Source organism: Tetranychus urticae, chromosome 2, assembly GCF_039701765.1.
Source record: "Tetranychus urticae isolate SD_2017Ah chromosome 2, NJAU_TeUrti_SD_1.0, whole genome shotgun sequence".
Lineage (NCBI taxonomy): Eukaryota > Metazoa > Arthropoda > Arachnida > Trombidiformes > Tetranychidae > Tetranychus > Tetranychus urticae.
In genome coordinates this window covers 28,070,330-28,086,523 of record NC_142959.1, presented here as the reverse complement: position 1 = coordinate 28,086,523, position 16,194 = coordinate 28,070,330, and the positions used below count along the sequence as shown (strand labels likewise).

At 31.8% G+C, this 16,194-nt stretch overlaps 4 protein-coding genes and 1 long non-coding RNA gene across 7 annotated transcripts; 3 read left to right on the top strand and 2 right to left on the bottom strand.

Annotated features, from left to right (window-relative positions):
- The first annotated feature begins 871 nt into the window (after positions 1–871).
- Positions 872–4,977, top strand: LOC107360643 (ADP-sugar pyrophosphatase). Of its 3 annotated transcripts, none has more exons than XM_015927343.3 (4): positions 872–1,298; positions 1,372–1,678; positions 1,890–2,494; positions 4,409–4,977. In XM_015927343.3, exons 2-4 carry the CDS (start codon positions 1,644–1,646, stop codon positions 4,696–4,698), a joined length of 930 nt encoding a protein of 309 aa, XP_015782829.1. In that variant the 5' UTR covers positions 872–1,298; positions 1,372–1,643; the 3' UTR covers positions 4,699–4,977. The 3 variants fall into 3 exon arrangements, with proteins under 3 accessions (XP_015782829.1, XP_089124605.1, XP_089124606.1); XM_089268479.1 differs by having other exon boundaries at positions 1,178–1,244; XM_089268480.1 differs by lacking the exon at positions 872–1,298 and having other exon boundaries at positions 1,667–2,494.
- Positions 4,978–5,321: 344 nt separating this feature from the next.
- On the bottom strand, positions 5,322–6,422 carry LOC107360644 (3-hydroxyacyl-CoA dehydrogenase type-2). The gene has a single exon (XM_015927345.3). The coding sequence runs from the start codon at positions 6,238–6,240 to the stop codon at positions 5,470–5,472; it is 771 nt and encodes a 256-aa protein (XP_015782831.2). The 5' UTR covers positions 6,241–6,422; the 3' UTR covers positions 5,322–5,469.
- A 133-nt stretch (positions 6,423–6,555) lies between these two features.
- On the top strand, positions 6,556–8,121 carry LOC107360821 (uncharacterized). Its single transcript, XM_015927543.3, has 4 exons — positions 6,556–7,391; positions 7,445–7,538; positions 7,614–7,807; positions 7,875–8,121. The coding sequence occupies exons 1-4, from the start codon at positions 6,648–6,650 to the stop codon at positions 8,031–8,033; spliced, it is 1,191 nt and encodes a 396-aa protein (XP_015783029.2). The 5' UTR covers positions 6,556–6,647; the 3' UTR covers positions 8,034–8,121.
- Positions 8,122–9,463: 1,342 nt separating this feature from the next.
- Positions 9,464–15,154, top strand: LOC107360715 (E3 ubiquitin-protein ligase RNF217). The gene is made up of 4 exons (XM_015927433.3): positions 9,464–9,627; positions 9,732–10,287; positions 13,312–13,477; positions 13,930–15,154. The coding sequence occupies exons 2-4, from the start codon at positions 9,788–9,790 to the stop codon at positions 14,260–14,262; spliced, it is 999 nt and encodes a 332-aa protein (XP_015782919.1). The 5' UTR covers positions 9,464–9,627; positions 9,732–9,787; the 3' UTR covers positions 14,263–15,154.
- LOC149094268 (uncharacterized) lies at positions 13,061–13,930 on the bottom strand. The gene is made up of 2 exons (XR_016199347.1): positions 13,770–13,930; positions 13,061–13,609 (listed from the first exon to the last, which is right to left on the bottom strand). It is a non-coding gene; the product is annotated as an uncharacterized LOC149094268 (long non-coding RNA).
- Positions 15,155–16,194: the final 1,040 nt, after the last annotated feature.

The window sequence follows — 16,194 nt, the reverse complement described above, 5'->3', positions numbered from 1 at the left end:
CAATGAGACTATCAAAGAAATGGAGAAAAATATTGAACTTGAAAAAGGTTAATCTTGAAAAATCAACATAATCTGAATGATTATTCAATAGTTTTGAGATATTTTGTAAGAAAAAGATAATCAGGAATCAAATATGATAGATGATTTGGCTAAAAGACTAATCATAATCAAAAATTTCAACCTCTTCTAGGTACAGAATACATTTAATCAAATTGAAAAATCAAAAAGCTGTTCATTAAAGCAGCTCATTAGCTCGTGAAATGGCACAGCTTAATCAACCTACCTGTGAGTGATAGTTTAATAGGTAAATCATACCTGTAGTAAAGATAACGATTAAAGCTTGTCGGATACGGACAACACAAAAAGTCTAGAAATCATGAGACAGGTTAGAGTCAAAGTGGTTGTATCAATTTTTGTCTGATATTGAATCAGAAAAATTGTGTGTATAACAGAGGATGAAAGGTATTTTTAGTTGTAGGGAAAATTTTTAACGTCCAATTGACAATCAGCCAAAATAAATAGCTTTGAAAAGGATCACATTGATAAAGAGTTGGAGTAACAAAATGGTTAAACACAGACAAAGGAATTGTAAATGATTATTTAATCAAACCCATCTTCATCATCGTTCTTGATAATGTTTGGTGATGATGGTTGAGTTTTACCTTGCATTGAACAGTGTTCAACTGTTGAAGTTGATGAAGATGAAGAGGCTAAAACGAATCAATCAACATTGATTGAGTGCGTGTTCATAATGACAATTACCTCGTGATAAAAAATACAAAAAACACACCAAATGATTTCAATTAACCAACATAAGAAGTAACCTTGTTTACAATCCTATTGATCCTTCCGGATTTAAATTACCTATCATTTGCCATAATAATGCATCTCATCAAATGAACCATCCAAATGTGATAATTTCAATACACTGTAAAACTGGAAAAATTAAACCGAACTGGTAAAGGATGAGGCACCCAATGTTTAATTGATAGTGAATCCCAGAATTTTGGTTGTTCCTTCATTATCTGATCAGTATTTTACATTGTAATCATTGTCTCATTGAATCGCTAGTGAAAAAACGTGGTTTAGTGAAAAGAAGACAAAATAATTCATTTATCTTAATGACGATGAATATGAAAACAATCGCAATATATGATTAACCCCTTTTGTTTTATCGTTTTGCATGTCATTGTTTCAATTCATGTCTTAATTTGTTGTCGTTTTCGGGTTTTTTTTCTAGTAATGTAAGTATTGTTTATCATTTTGAATTGGTACTGAAAAGGCACTTTACTATTGATGTAAGTATTGTTATTAACATGGTTATTTTTATTGTGATTGCTTTAATGAATCCATTTCCATTACACGTGATAGGTTGGATAAAGAGAAACTGTGAGAAAGGAAGACAGAGGAAAATGATGATTAAAGTCGCAAAAGTGCGTTGTAAACACCCAAATTGCTCACTCCTGTTGATCATCTAATCATTTTTCGTCCCCTAACCATCAATGGGATGAAAAAATTAATCAAATCAAAGGCTGGTTATGCAGAAGAAAAGAAAGAAGATGTTATCTCATTCCTTTCCATTTCCCCCCTTTTCTTGCTTATCAATTACCAATGGATACTAGGCCTGATCAATAACGATCATTATGGTTCTCATCATCTCTCATCAACTCCTCCTAAGGTAACATGATTTTGAACATTGTTTTAACCTTGTATTTTTATTAGTTTTCCCATCATTTTCTTTATTATATCATTCAATATTAATTTACTTTCTTTCCCTTCCTATCCCCTTCTCTTCTCTCACACCTTACATTTTTGTCGTCGCTCTTATCATCTTCATCTTATTATCTGATTTTCTCCCTTTCTTCCCCTTTCTGTGCAATATCAATAAGATCCTGTCCGGTAGCGGAATTTTCTCTTAGAATGCCTATTGACTCCAAACCATTGACTTATAACAATCAGCAATCACCACAGTCGCCAAACACAGCAGTTTCAATCAGTACAATAACAGTCTCACCAAACCAACCAACTGTCAACTCAGATATGCCTTCAACCAACCTAACATCATCAACCTCAACCATCTCCAAAGAAATGATCCTCGACCATGGAACCTGTGAACCAGTCGATGAAGAGCCTTTATACACTGGTAAAGTTTTACAATTAACTCGATTCCATTACCGTGATGGTGCCGGCAAAGACAGGTATTGGGAAGGTGTTGATAAGGTGAAAAAGTTTAAAAATGCCTACAAAGCTGGTACAGAAAATTCAACTGGTTTGGTTACCATTGCCATACTTTGTAGACGAGTTATGTGTGACTGCCTTATCCTGGTTAAACAATTTCGAGCTCAGTTAAAATCATATACTCTTGAATTTCCAGCTACAGTAATGGATATAAATGGTGATCCCGAGGAAACTGCACATAAAGAAATTGAAGACGATACTGGATACACATCAACAGCAATCAAGATCATTTCTCCTCCAACATCAGTTGATCCTGGTATGTATCATCATCATCTAATTACCCTGACAATTTGGCAGTGTAATAATGATTGTTTCACACTAACCAACTTTTCTGCTTCCCCTTTACCTTAATAATTAGTCGGTTCTATTCACATTCAACAAATAATGGGTTGATTGTTTTAATCAAATATGATTATTTCATTCTAATTTGACCATTTTTGTTATCATTCTTGCGATTTGTTTTTTTGTCCATTTTCAGTATTTTCAGTATTCTTTTAAATAGAAATGTCAGATCTTGATAAATTATCAATTAACGTTAACGTTTTATTTCTACTCTCATTGTTAATAGTGCAAATCGATTTGATTATTGTTTCAACAATATGCTCCAATTATCCCTTTCGTCTAATCTTCCTTAACCCAACATTAATTTCACCATCTTTTTTGGCAATTACTTTAACCTTGCACCAAACTCTTTGTCGACCTACAAAATTAATCTCAAATTCACTCAAACAGCTCTTATTTACCTGTTTTATGTATGAAAGGTTAATTTTACAATTACAAATTTACCAACAGTTCTACCTTTTTAGAATACAAATTTTTTCTCTTGATTCTCAGTTTCTGTATTTTCATAATCAACACTTTCTCTCAATCTTACCGGCTCTACTTAACTACCCATAATAATTACCCAAGAGTTGAGTTACTTTTGAAGATGAATTATTAATAAATAAGGAAATACAGAATCAAGTTGAGTGAACATTCTATTGATAATCAGGTGATTGAAGATGGAAACTTGAAAAAATTTATTCTCCTTTAATTATTGATTAACCAAGGTTGTTATGTTTAATTGGAAGCAAAACAATAAAAAAATCAAGTTAATCCAGCAAAAATTTTCTTGATTACTTTATTTCTTAAGTATCGTTTGATTTTACCACTGAAGAGGTTTTTATCTTTGATTTTACCCCAAAAAATCAATCATTGATTGATTGATACCAACTTGGTTGGTCAACAAGGTAATCATCGTTATTCTAATTGCAAATGAAGTCAATTATAACATCCAGACACTGGTTAATCTTGATATTCAATTGTTCATCTTTTAGGGTATTTTTTCCCTCCAATGGACATAATCATTTTACTCACAATTTGTCAGATAATCTTTAATTACATTGAATTGAATCGATTGGACTATGATCTTAAGATAAATCTTTAAATGTTTGTAAACCTTTCAATATTAGACAAGGTCGATTTTTTTCCCTGAAAATACATTTTTTTCATTTCTGATGTCTATTGATAAAACTGTCTCTTTGTTTAGAGTTGGATTATTGTTTCGATTGTTGATCTTAACAATTTATTTCTTTCCATAAACGATACGCAGAAAAATATTAGTAGTCAGTCGATAATAATCAACATTTCAATGGCAACTTCTAGACACTCACTTCAATTGGTTTATGATTTATATTTTGTACGTGACAAGGATATCGAGTTTCTGCGTATTTTTCGCTGTTTACAGATTGAAGACATTTATCGTTGTTGACCAGATTTTTTCCACTAATTACAATTGTAAAGTTTAACGATTTCTCGAGTGGTTATTTACAGTGAACGACAATAATCGTCTAAATCAGCCAATGAAAGGTGATGCAAGTTGTTTATAAACCCAATTTCTCTTGATTTGCCAATGTTTAAACATTGATTCAAGTTGCTATTTTTATATTCAACTGATAACCATGATTGTTGAATTGTTATCATCAGATTGTTATCCAATACTTACAGCGTAAGCGTTTACCATTCTCGAACTTTAACCTGGTACTTGCTTGACAGTGTAAATACAGATTACTGTATTTCTTTTAATCCTAATCTCATCTAATTTGAATTGTTGGCAAGAATTACGTTATTTACCTGATTGTTTATAAGAATCTGTACAAATTACTAATCATTTTTTCTTTTCTATTTACAGTTGTATCATCTGCTAAAGTAAGCTTAGTTTCAGTGATGATTGATGGTGACGATCCATTACAGAATCCTTCTCCTAAGAACTCTGAATTTGAAAATGAACACGCAAATTCAGCTCATGGAAGAATTGTTGAAGTACTTCAAGTTCCTGTCAATGGTTTGCTTGATCGATTAGCCAAGTTTGCTGAAGAAGGTGTAATAGTTGATTCTTTGGTTTATTCATTTGCGATTGGCTTAAAGCATGGTGAACGCAATACAATGACCATGGCCAAACCTCGTCCAGCTGAGACTTAACCGATCGGCTAAAGAAATCAATCGATCTCAGAGTGTTTTTTTCACCCATGAATTAAACAAATTCACTTGACTATCAAGTCTTTTGAAATGTGATAAAGTGTTTATTTACAATACCGTTGATTATGTTCTAAATGGTACCTTTTAATGCAAATTATTATCACATTTCACACTGTTGACAGAAAAATATTTTATCAGCAACTTTTACTAAATTACTTGACTAATTATTACCAATCCTTTGTACCTTAAACTGATGAATTAAATTCTATCATCTAAAATGTACGACCAAATTCAATTTTAATTCATAATTTGTTATTTAGCATACTAATTAATCGATGAGTCGAAAATTATAATGCTTTCTACTTGAATAATCATTTAATACAAAATAGGTTTCTATCAAATTACATTCCTAAGTTAGATTCTGGTTCCATTTGAATTTTGTTGGAAACTATTGAATTTTAATTGTTTTCAAGCAATGGCTTAGCTTTGGTTTTGATTTTAAAAGACGTCTCAATTCAGAATCTTTTTCAAGAAAATGAATGCTATGACCATTTTATCGACCCGAGCTAGTTCGTTTTTCAGATGACCGGGTTTGTTGGCAAATTAAGTGCTCTTAATAATACGAATTATACTAAATTCATTTTATTCTGTATCTACTATTTACATATTTTGACTAACAGTTGTTATTAAAGATTTCAGTGAAAAACTAATGAAAATGCAGACTTGGCCAGGTCTTGTATTCAAATATTATAGTTAAATGCGTAGCAAAAAAATCTACAAAAACATACGCATTCCACCATCTAACTTAATTACTGTTGCATTCAAATATTCATTATCCATTATAGCCTCCACTAATCTTGCATAGTCTGTTGGTTCTCCTAATCTTTTTGGACACAAAGTTGAGTTTTCCAGAAAATCTAAGATATTCTTTGGAAGATGGGCTAAGAGAGGAGTTTTAAAGTATCCACATGATATCGTCAAACAACGAATACCAACAACTCCAAGATCACGAGCCAGAGGTAAAGTCATAGAATTGATTGCTCCAGCTGCGGCAGAATAAGCAACCTGGCCAATTTGTCCATCAAAAGCAGCATTACCAGAGGTATTAATAATTAAGCCTCGTAATCCATTGGCTTCATCAGGTGTATTTTTGTATAGATAACCAGCAGCTAAGCGATTTACATTGAAAGTTCCCAGACAATTGACTTGAAAAACGTCGGCAAAATCTTTCAAGTCATGGGCTCTGTTTTTCTTAAAATTGAATAAGCGAAAAGCAACAGAAACACCAGCACAGTTAACTACAGTGTCAATCTTTCCAAATTTTTTATAGCACTCCTCCAAAGCAGCAGAAACATTTTCTTCACTTCTCACATCCCCTCGAAATGAGGCGAAATTGTCTCTTTTTTCCACCTCCTCAGGAAAAGCTTGAGTATCAAAACAGTATACTCCACGAGCTCCTTTGGTCAATAAATGTTTTAGAGTAGCTTTACCAAGGCCAGAGGCAGCTCCAGTTATAAACGCAACACATCCATTAACTGCCGACATAACAAGAATTTTAATTAAAACTCAAAATGGAGAAAATTTGACAAAAAAAACATGGAAAAAGTTGATTCAAAAAAGTCAGCTGATTAACATGTGCAATCAATTTGAATCATTCACTAAGCACCGGTGCAGTTCGATATATTGAATTAATTCGATACATCGAACTTAAAAAACTTAAACCTTTTGCTATTTGCTGTAATCTTGATAGAAAAAAACGTTTAATCAAATAATTTTCAAATTAAACCAATCAATTTTAAGCAAAAATTAAACTCTTTCTATAAATATAAATTGAAATCCAGGGTTAAAATGATTATTTCCTGGTCACTGGTGTTTAAACTTCCCTTTTTTATTAGAGTATTAATTTTTTTATTGTTTTACTTATAATTTAATTATTTCATTAGCTGTTTAAAATGTTTAATCGTACTAATTCGTTGTCATTTTTATTGTTTTATGTGTGTCATCTTCTAGTCATTACAGCTATAAATGGTCAACATTATCGTCCACAGCATGAGCCACGTCAATATTCTGGGTATCATAAAATTACAACTTTACCCGATGGAGAAACGCATTATTCTCGTTCGTACATTTTGAATGACACTGGTTATAGTGAACATCTTTACACAAAACCACAGACGTATGGACGTTCAGTCAGTCAGCCTCTTAATCACCAGTTACTTATTAATCAAGGTTACTCACCCAATGTTCGAAGGAATATTGGTGCAGACCCAGAATTTACTCAATCATTGAGCTATAAAAGTTTACCACCACCACTGATGGTGCCACAATTGCAACCACAATTGCCACCTCAATTGCCACCTCAATTTCGGCCCCTACCATCTCGATTACCAGCTCCAATGGCTGGGCCAATTTTTTCATCAGCCGTTGCTCCATTGGTATCACCAAACATTCCTAGGAATCGTCCAGTTGTGCCTCAAAATTCACGCCAAAATCAACCCAATTATCAACCCAATTATCAACCTGATTATCAACCTGATCGAGATCAGTATCGAAGTGAATACTCACGAAATACTTATCAACGCCAAGCAGTCAGTGGAAATGAGGTGACCGTTCCTCATTCGTACAATGTTCCTGATGAACCCATGAATAGAATGATTGACTTTTTTTCCTCGAGTTTCTTTAAATCAAATGTTAAGGTAATAAGCGAAACTTATAGAGTTCATCTAATTCTAATTCATTTTTTACTCAGGAAAATAAACTGACTACCGTAAATCTATTCCAAAATGTCATAATTGGTACCAACACTACTGCTGATGAAGCGATAATTAAAGCTAATTTAGAGAGTAAGTAATATGTCGTATGTTGATCTGCATAACTCAGTGAATATCCATTTAACTCTTCTATTTTACTTTCGTTAGAAACTGCAGGTCACGTTTTCGATAATGGCAGCACCGATTGTAAACCAGTGATGACTGTTGTCAAATTTGGTAATATCAATAAACCAGAAATAATCTACAATCCATCATCAGTGCAAGTTTTACGTTGTCCTCAAGCATGCTTCTCGTGGCAATTTGACTGTCTACCAGTGAAAAAACATGTTTACAATTTTTCAGTAAGATTTGATTGAAAGTTGATTTACATGACATCGATTAATTGATTTTTATTCTATTCTGTTTTAGGCTGCAGTCTACACCATGGAGAAAGGCAAAGTCACCAGAGAAGTTAATCAATTTGAAGTAGTATCGCACACTGAATGTGCTTGTCAATGTAAAACTGTCGCTTCATGCTTATCTTCATCTTCACTAAGCACAAAGCGTCCCATATCAAATGGATTTTAACTAATCGATCCTAGATCTTAATACACTTTAATCTAATCATTGTAACCTTTTAGTTTAATTATATAAAGTTGATTATATTTTTTCTTAATTTTTGATCTCGTTTGATCCACTTATTTACCTATGTCAACGTACGCCAATTATTGAAGGTCAAATTGTAGCAATTAGCCAAGCAAAATTGAGGAAGTTTCCAATTATGAGTGAGAATAATTGTTGCATCCAAAATTTGGGTGAAACTAGTCTAGCTGTGAATGCTTAAGTGTTTGAGATCAACTTTAAACCAGTAAATTGTTCAATTTGAATAGTTAATTTTACCTTTTTTGTTACTTTGTTATTGATTACAAATCTGTTTAGACAAATAATTAACCTGCACCTTAAACGTCAAAATTAATAAATTGTGAATTTAGCTTTGTATGAATACAGATTACCAATAGATTTGCAAAAAGAGACATTTACAAAACAAAGATCAAATATCAGATTAGCTACCAGTTGTGTTTAAATGGTGATTAAAGGTTAATCATGATCTAGACTTGATCACAATAAAGACTTTGACTGATTTATCTTTTTAAATTGTTCATAAAATGCAAACAAACAATGAAATTAAAATGATGATTGGCTGGAAATTTCCTCTAAAACGAGAATTTGCTAGAAAAGTAGCCTTTTGGTATCATTGACACTAATGTTATTGACCAAGGCAGTTAGAGATGCATTATTGATTGTAAGTTGATTGGTTGAACGACAATCAAAGCAAAAAAGTTAATAGAATTGTCAAGAAAGGACAAAAAAAGTGCAAAAAATGAAAGTAAATTGGAAAATTTGTTTGCGATGTAATTGATGATAAGATGATGGTGTTGTTAATGGTTTAAGTGAAGGTAAATGTAATTAAAGGGTGTCAAATTTAATTCCAAGCAAACTGGTGGAGCTTACTATCTTTTAATCACAAATTAAAATAGATAAGCACAGATATTTAAAACAAAAAGCAACAAAGGTGAAAACGGAAAATAAAGTGACCAAATGGTTTGTGTCTATGATTTATGATATCTGTGCTTATCTATTTTAATTTGTGATAAAAAGATAGTAAGCTCCACCAGTTTGCTTGGAATTAAATTTGACACCCTTTAGTTGTATTGACAATAATCACGATAAAAATGATGGTTTTATGTGTTACAACTGAAAATTTATCGATTAAGTTTGTTTACGAAGTGAGCGACGCAGTATTACATATTTAGTTTAAATTGGTAACTAGATGAACAAATGTTAATCAGCAATTAATTCAAGACTGGTTAAATAAGGCTGAAAGTGAGCTTAGATTTTTTTAGTAAACTCGTTGACATTGAAAGCTAAGCCGAACGCCTTTTACTTCTCACTTTCCCTCCTACTTTTTGTTTCTCGTTGTTTACCGCTTCATCTCAATGCATGTTTCACTTGTTCTCTCTTTTCAATTGTGAACAGAAACAATTTAACTTAACTTTAATCATTTTTAACAATTGTACAGCCGACTTTGATAACTAAATCCCATCTTAGCTGTTGACAAGTAACAATTAGCAGCTACAGCTACATAATTTTCATCCAAAAACAACGGCAAAACAACAAGAAGGTAATCAGTCAGCCAACAGTTACTCTTGTTTCTTCTGTCTCTTCATTTTTTTGGCTATCTTTATTTTTTCTCTTTCTTTATTTTTCTATTTCCATTGGATTTAGCTTTCTGTGTTTCTCTGTGTCTGTGCCTTTAATTGTTTTGTACATAATTAATTTTAATGGAAACTTATGCCATCATTACACCACCGCCATCGCCACTTTCATCAACACACTCATCTACAAACTCAACGGATTTACCTTCATTTGTTGATGGCAATGTTACACTTGATAATGGTGGAGTGTTAATACTCGACATTGGATCCGAGTCTGAAGAAGAGTGTAAAATTTGTTACCAGAATTTAGCCTTGGCTCGTCGTTCTTGCTGTGATTATGCCACCTGTACCGATTGTTTGCGGCAATATTTTGCCTCTCAGGTTGAGATGGGCTCCATGAGAATCGAGTGCATCAACATTCAGTGTCATTTTCCCGTTGATCCAGAGGAAATTGCTTCCCTTTTAGATTCCAAGTTAAGAGATATTTATTTCCGTCTCATTCAAGAAAACAACTGTAACCTTCTCGCTAAAACATGTCCCTCCTGTTCAACTATGTATACATTGAAAAACAGCCAGCAACTGAGAACAATGAAGAAAATGGTTAAAAAAGATTCTACAAGTTCAAGGTAAGAATATAATGGAACTGCAATGTAGAAATTTCAACAAAAATTAAGTTTATCATGGGACCAATAATTTATGTTTATTGTTCCTTTCTTTGGATTATTGCGTTTCTTTTCCAAGTCTCTCCAGTAACATGACAGCTTACATATTTTTCAAAGTGTTATCGTTAACAAGCCAACCTTCTGGCTAAGTCTGAACCCTTATTCATTGTACATTTGCTTTAGGATTATTTTTAAACAAAGTCCTTATTATGCACCTCACCTTGGTTTTCACTTTCTACTAATCACAATCTCTTTCCCTCATTGCCTCTGACTAAACCAGGTTATTCAATCTTTCATTTCATAACCAATTCAATCTTTTTCTCTGGCAATTTTTCCTCCTTTATTCACAATCAATTTTCATGGCTATCTCTGATTAATATGATTTAACTTAGTTAATTTCAACCGTTTTTTAGCTCTTTATCCTTGACTACTTCTTGTATTTCACAGCCGCTGTAAAATCATAAACCAGAGTAATATTAAATGCAAATCGGTTTACCAGTTTTTCAATTGTCAATTTATATTGCTGGTATTTATATCCAAGGTTTGATTTTAATCGAAATATTGTTTAACGACAAGTCTTTCAAATTACCCATATTTGATTCTGTAAACTTGCCCCAAGAAATGATTAGATGATTTAATCGCAAAATGCCACTAAAAATCGTTTTCTTAAAATCGTTAGATCAAATTTACCTTTGCAAAGATAATTTCTTTTCTTTGATGGTCAAAATTTCCCTTCACATGATCCTACAAATCACTCAAGTCCAGTCCATTCAAATTCAGTAATGATTTATTAATGATTGTCCATAGTGCAAGGAAATCAATTGTTGCAATTATACTGCTTTGAAGTTAATGGACAGTCATGATTTGCTGATTGAATTATGTGTCACATTTTACTTGCTAATTGAAAAATGTCTACATTTCAATTCCAATTTAAGTTCCAACTCTACTTAATTTCAAACAATTATCTTTTTCTCTCTAATTGCTAAATATTTCAATTACACTAGCTAATCTAGATTGTCCAACTTAACACCCAAATACTTGAACGCTCAAACGCCAGAGCAAATGAAGCAATTAGTGATAGCAATTCAAACTCAGAAAACCCAGTAACCCACTGACAACCAAACCTAAATAATTACCAAGACAAACCAGAATCTATCTCAAACCAAAAGAGTTTTTCTGGTAAAAATCAATTAAGACAGCAAATTGTTAATGAAGAGAAGGATTGAATTAAACTTAAAAAAATTCATCTTTTTTTTCAAAAAAGCTAATCATTCATTATTTGAATTAGTGGTGAAAGCATAAAAAAGGCAAAGCTACAATTGAATTAAGTTCAATAAGGAAAGTTAGTTGATTGTGATTTTGATTCTGTGAACCAGATTAAGCATTTTAAAAATACTCACTTCGAAACATTTGCGTTTATTTTTTCCAGCTTTACTTACTTTTGTTTTACAAGTTTCCTTAATTGATTTAACCGTATTTTAATCACAATTTGTAACCCTTCATCTCGTCCCATTTGATTGCCTCAAATTGTTTTCCAAATCTAATGAAATTGCTTAATTGTTCCTAAACAAACCTTTACCTCCAAATGAAAACTAGATTAACTAACCATGAAAACCCAAATAATGCAAGAGTCCAAGAAATGGATTGAATCATGAAAAAGGATTCATTAAATTGTATCATCATTTGCACAAAACAATAAGTGATTCATTTCATTGGTTGTTATCGATATTATATAATGAATAAATAATTCATGAAAACAAGTTTCTATGATAATTTGTCTGTTTTGCTACATTTTACTGCTGATCATTTTCAAGGTAAAATAATTGTCAATAAATTGATTCATCATTAAAGTAAAAAAATGTCTAGCCAAACAATTTATCTTGATTAGTTAATCGTGTTTTCCTAATTTACCAAAGCCAATTAACTCGAAGGGTTGCAATCAATTTTTCTGACCAATTAATGACTGTCCTTCATCAGATTGTCAGCGATCAGTTTAGAGCTAATTTTCAATACAATTTTCAGCCATTTTTAGTCTAATAACAATCAATTCCTCATTAACTGTCTATTGTTACCTAACAATTAGAATCACTATCAACGAAGCAATGGAATAAAATGATCGAAAAAATGAGCAAAATTATTGTTCATTAAGAGTGATAATGGTTTGATTCTGGTTCTTTTATTTTCCCAGTTTTCTCAATTTTATTTTACCTTTGATATTTTATTCACGATTCTTCATGAATTGCTGATTACCTCGTACGAGTTTCATATCTGAGTATATTTTTGTTCAATGAATAAGTAACCTTCAATAACTTGTTTGCTCATTTACCTTGACCTAATCTTTATTTTAGTGATGCTCCTCAACATTGACCATTTTGATGATCTTTTTTCCAACTTCCTTTATTATTTGAAACAAAATTTAATTGTTAATGAATTGCCTTTAAATTGCAACTCCTTCAATCTTTAAATCTTAATCAAGGTAAAGACAAAAACAAAAAGCTAATGATACTAATTAATAGCTTAACCTTACTTTCCACTTTCACATCTCTTCCTTATTTATTAATAAATTACATCTTACTTCCTCTTCCTTGCAAATGTCAATCAGTTTCAAGAATCTCAAGATACCTTGATACATATAAAACCATTTCATAAGGTAACCAGAAATCAGATTCATAAATAGCACAATTTGTATCATCTTATTGTCGCGTCTTCACTTCACATCTAATTGACCATCAAATTGTTACATAATTTACTCAACAATTTACTTGCCAATTACTTGATGGTTAGTACAAGGTTATATTATTTTAGCGACTAAATGGTAAATTTACTCAATTGTTGCCTAATTACATTGCCATAGTGTTTAGGACAATGGTCATTGACTTGTTTTGTTTCTGGGAAAACCAATTGCTTCTGTTGGTCAATTTTTATGTTCAACTTGTCAGTAAACAAGATAAAGATTTTAATGAATTATTTTTCTCTTTTCACTTTCAGAGTAAAATGTGATGAATGTCAATATTATTGGTGTTTCTTGTGCCATGCTCCTTGGCACCAAGGATTAACCTGTGGACAATATCGACAAGGTGATCGTCTTCTCAAAGTTTGGGCTAAGCAGCTAAGTCAAGGTCAACTAAATGCTCAACGATGTCCAAAATGCAAGGTAATCCAATGGCGTAATAAGTCCTTGTCTAACATTACAAGTTGATTTAAAGTTGATTTTACTCTTCAGTCATCGTCCAACTTATCCTTGTAACAGCTTTTCAAAAAGTTGAATAAATTGATCTCCAATAACCTTTAAGTGTAATCGAGTACAAAGTAATCAAGTTTAATATTGATAGAAACCGAAACATTCATTAACAACAATCAATCATCAATAATCAAGGTTATCTTGAATAGGTAATTTTAGATTGGCTGTTAAATCCAGACAAGGAACTATACATTTCCGTATTTACCTTAGTATTTCATGTTTCCTCTCATGGACATTTATGCCACTTGTTTTAATAAACAATTAACACCCAAAAAATAAAATACCCAAAAATAATTATCAAATTAACCTTTACTTTTAAATAGCAAAATTTTAATTCCTTTTCTTTGATTATCTTTTTCCAACAGACTTTTATCCAAAAAAGTGGAGGCTGTGATCATATGCATTGTAACAGATGTAAAACTGGATTTTGCTATCGATGTGGTGAACCTCTTCGTCGGTTGAAATTTTTTGGCGATCATTATTCGAAGTTCAGCATATTTGGCTGTAAATATCGCTACAAGAAGGAAAGTCCAATCCAAAGAAAGGCCATTCGTGGAGCCGTTTTTGCCAGTAAATTATTTCTCGCACCCGTCTTAGGATCTTTAATATTTTGCGCTGGAACCTTGTTTGTCAGCGTTGCCGTTGCTTTCCTTCCCTTTTACGGTGTTGTCACAATTTACAAGAGATGTTGTTGTTAAACTTGCCTAAGCCGTTGAATTGTGACCATTTGGATAATCACAGCAACTAAATTAATTGTAAAAATTTTGTTATGACAACAAATGAAAAATGTTGGTAACAATCAAAAGGGAAAAGAAACACAAGATAACATCAACAATTTAACAGCAATTTAAGTGTATGTTAAGTAACTTGATTTACATACACGTTTACCAGCTATTCAAAGTTATCCAGTTATCTGAATAGTTTAAAAGAGTAGTTGATTAGATAAAACTGAACTACTGAAATATCCGTACTTTAGGTTATGAATTAATCTTTGATGGTGGATTAAAAGAGTCGAGTGTTGAGGCATATATCGTAAGATGAATGGCAATGCTTGAAAACACCGTCAACTTGAGATTGTTTCAATTTGTCATGGAAATTGTTATTTTTTTATCAAAGTCTATTGGATGCAATATGGTTGTAAACACATTGAATTTCATAACAAAAGAAATAGCTCCAAAAAAACTAGTCACAATTTGTTAGCCATTAACTTTCATCCATCTCCTGCTCCTTGACCTCAATCAATTTAACCACACCTTTAATTGGAACGGTAAACTTGCTGTTATCATGCTTGTTGTTGTTGTCGTTGTTGTTTTCATTACATTTTGATTGTTTATTTCATTTTTCATTTGTAATACGTTCCATTTTTGTACTTATTTCAAATATCAACCAGCAAAAAAACAAACCTGTGCTCAATTGTTTCGATTTTTTACTGTATATTCAACGTACTTGATTGATTGTTAATGAATCTTGATAATTTTGTAAACATAAAGACAAGATTTTGTTTTCTCAGATTATTTTTTGAATCTAGAAAAAAAGGATAAAAATTAGGTTAAATATCACAATTAAAACATCACCAATTTTAAACCTTTAGTATTGTTGTGAATTTGTAAGACTTGGTGTTGTTAAATTGTTTACAGTCAAGGTTGATTTGATTATTTCTTGCTTTGATTTTTTACCAAAGATCCACCTTTCAGGATAATCAATTTATAACCAGAATGTAGGTTTTAATTGGAGACAAACATTTAAAATTTTGTTAATTCACACAACTGTTTAACCATACTGAGGAGTTGAGTGACAAGTTTTGATCAATACCGAATCCTACAATTCAAAGACTTAATTAATATGAAAAGTTAAATGCAATGAACAATCAAATGTCAGCATTTGTAGTTCAATTATTGAATAGATTCACTTTTCCACTCAAAGAATTGGATATTTTTGAAGGCGACTTTTGTTTAAATAAGTTAAACGTTTATATTAAATGATTCAATATTTTATAAAGTGAATAAATTGCTTTTTTTGAAAAATTTTAATCAATTATGGGTGTTATTTCAACATTTTCATTTCCCATTCAATAAATTCAATCTGAATTGTGTCATTTCAACCAACATTCATTTCTTTCTCTTTTGTGTTGCTATAAATTCAATGTTGTGGCAACACCTTCAATGAGCATTGTACGAAATTGATAAACAAAACCAGATTGATTAATGTTATTGAATTTAGATTTTTGCGTTCTGCACTTGTTACCTCGAAGGTTAGACTGGCAAAGCAATAATTCAACTGAACATCATAAAGATTCATGGTTGAAAGTGATTGTCACTCAACTTTCAATGTTTAAAAAACCACTTTCATCTTATGATGAAAAGCATAATAAAAATAAACGATACTTAGCACCGTAATCATTGAATAGTCATTTACATACCTCTTTGAGTCAATAAGGTGATGTAAAGGTCAGACCAGAAAGAGAGCAACTCCATGACAGTGGAAACGATTAAATACTGTCTACGGATAAGCTCTCTTCATGATGATGACCAAAGAGAGAAACGAAAGGGAAACTCTTCTAAAAGGTGAGTAAATGGCATGATTTTGGGAAGTCGTAGTTAACAGTTGAACCCAATCCAGAAGCGCAACAA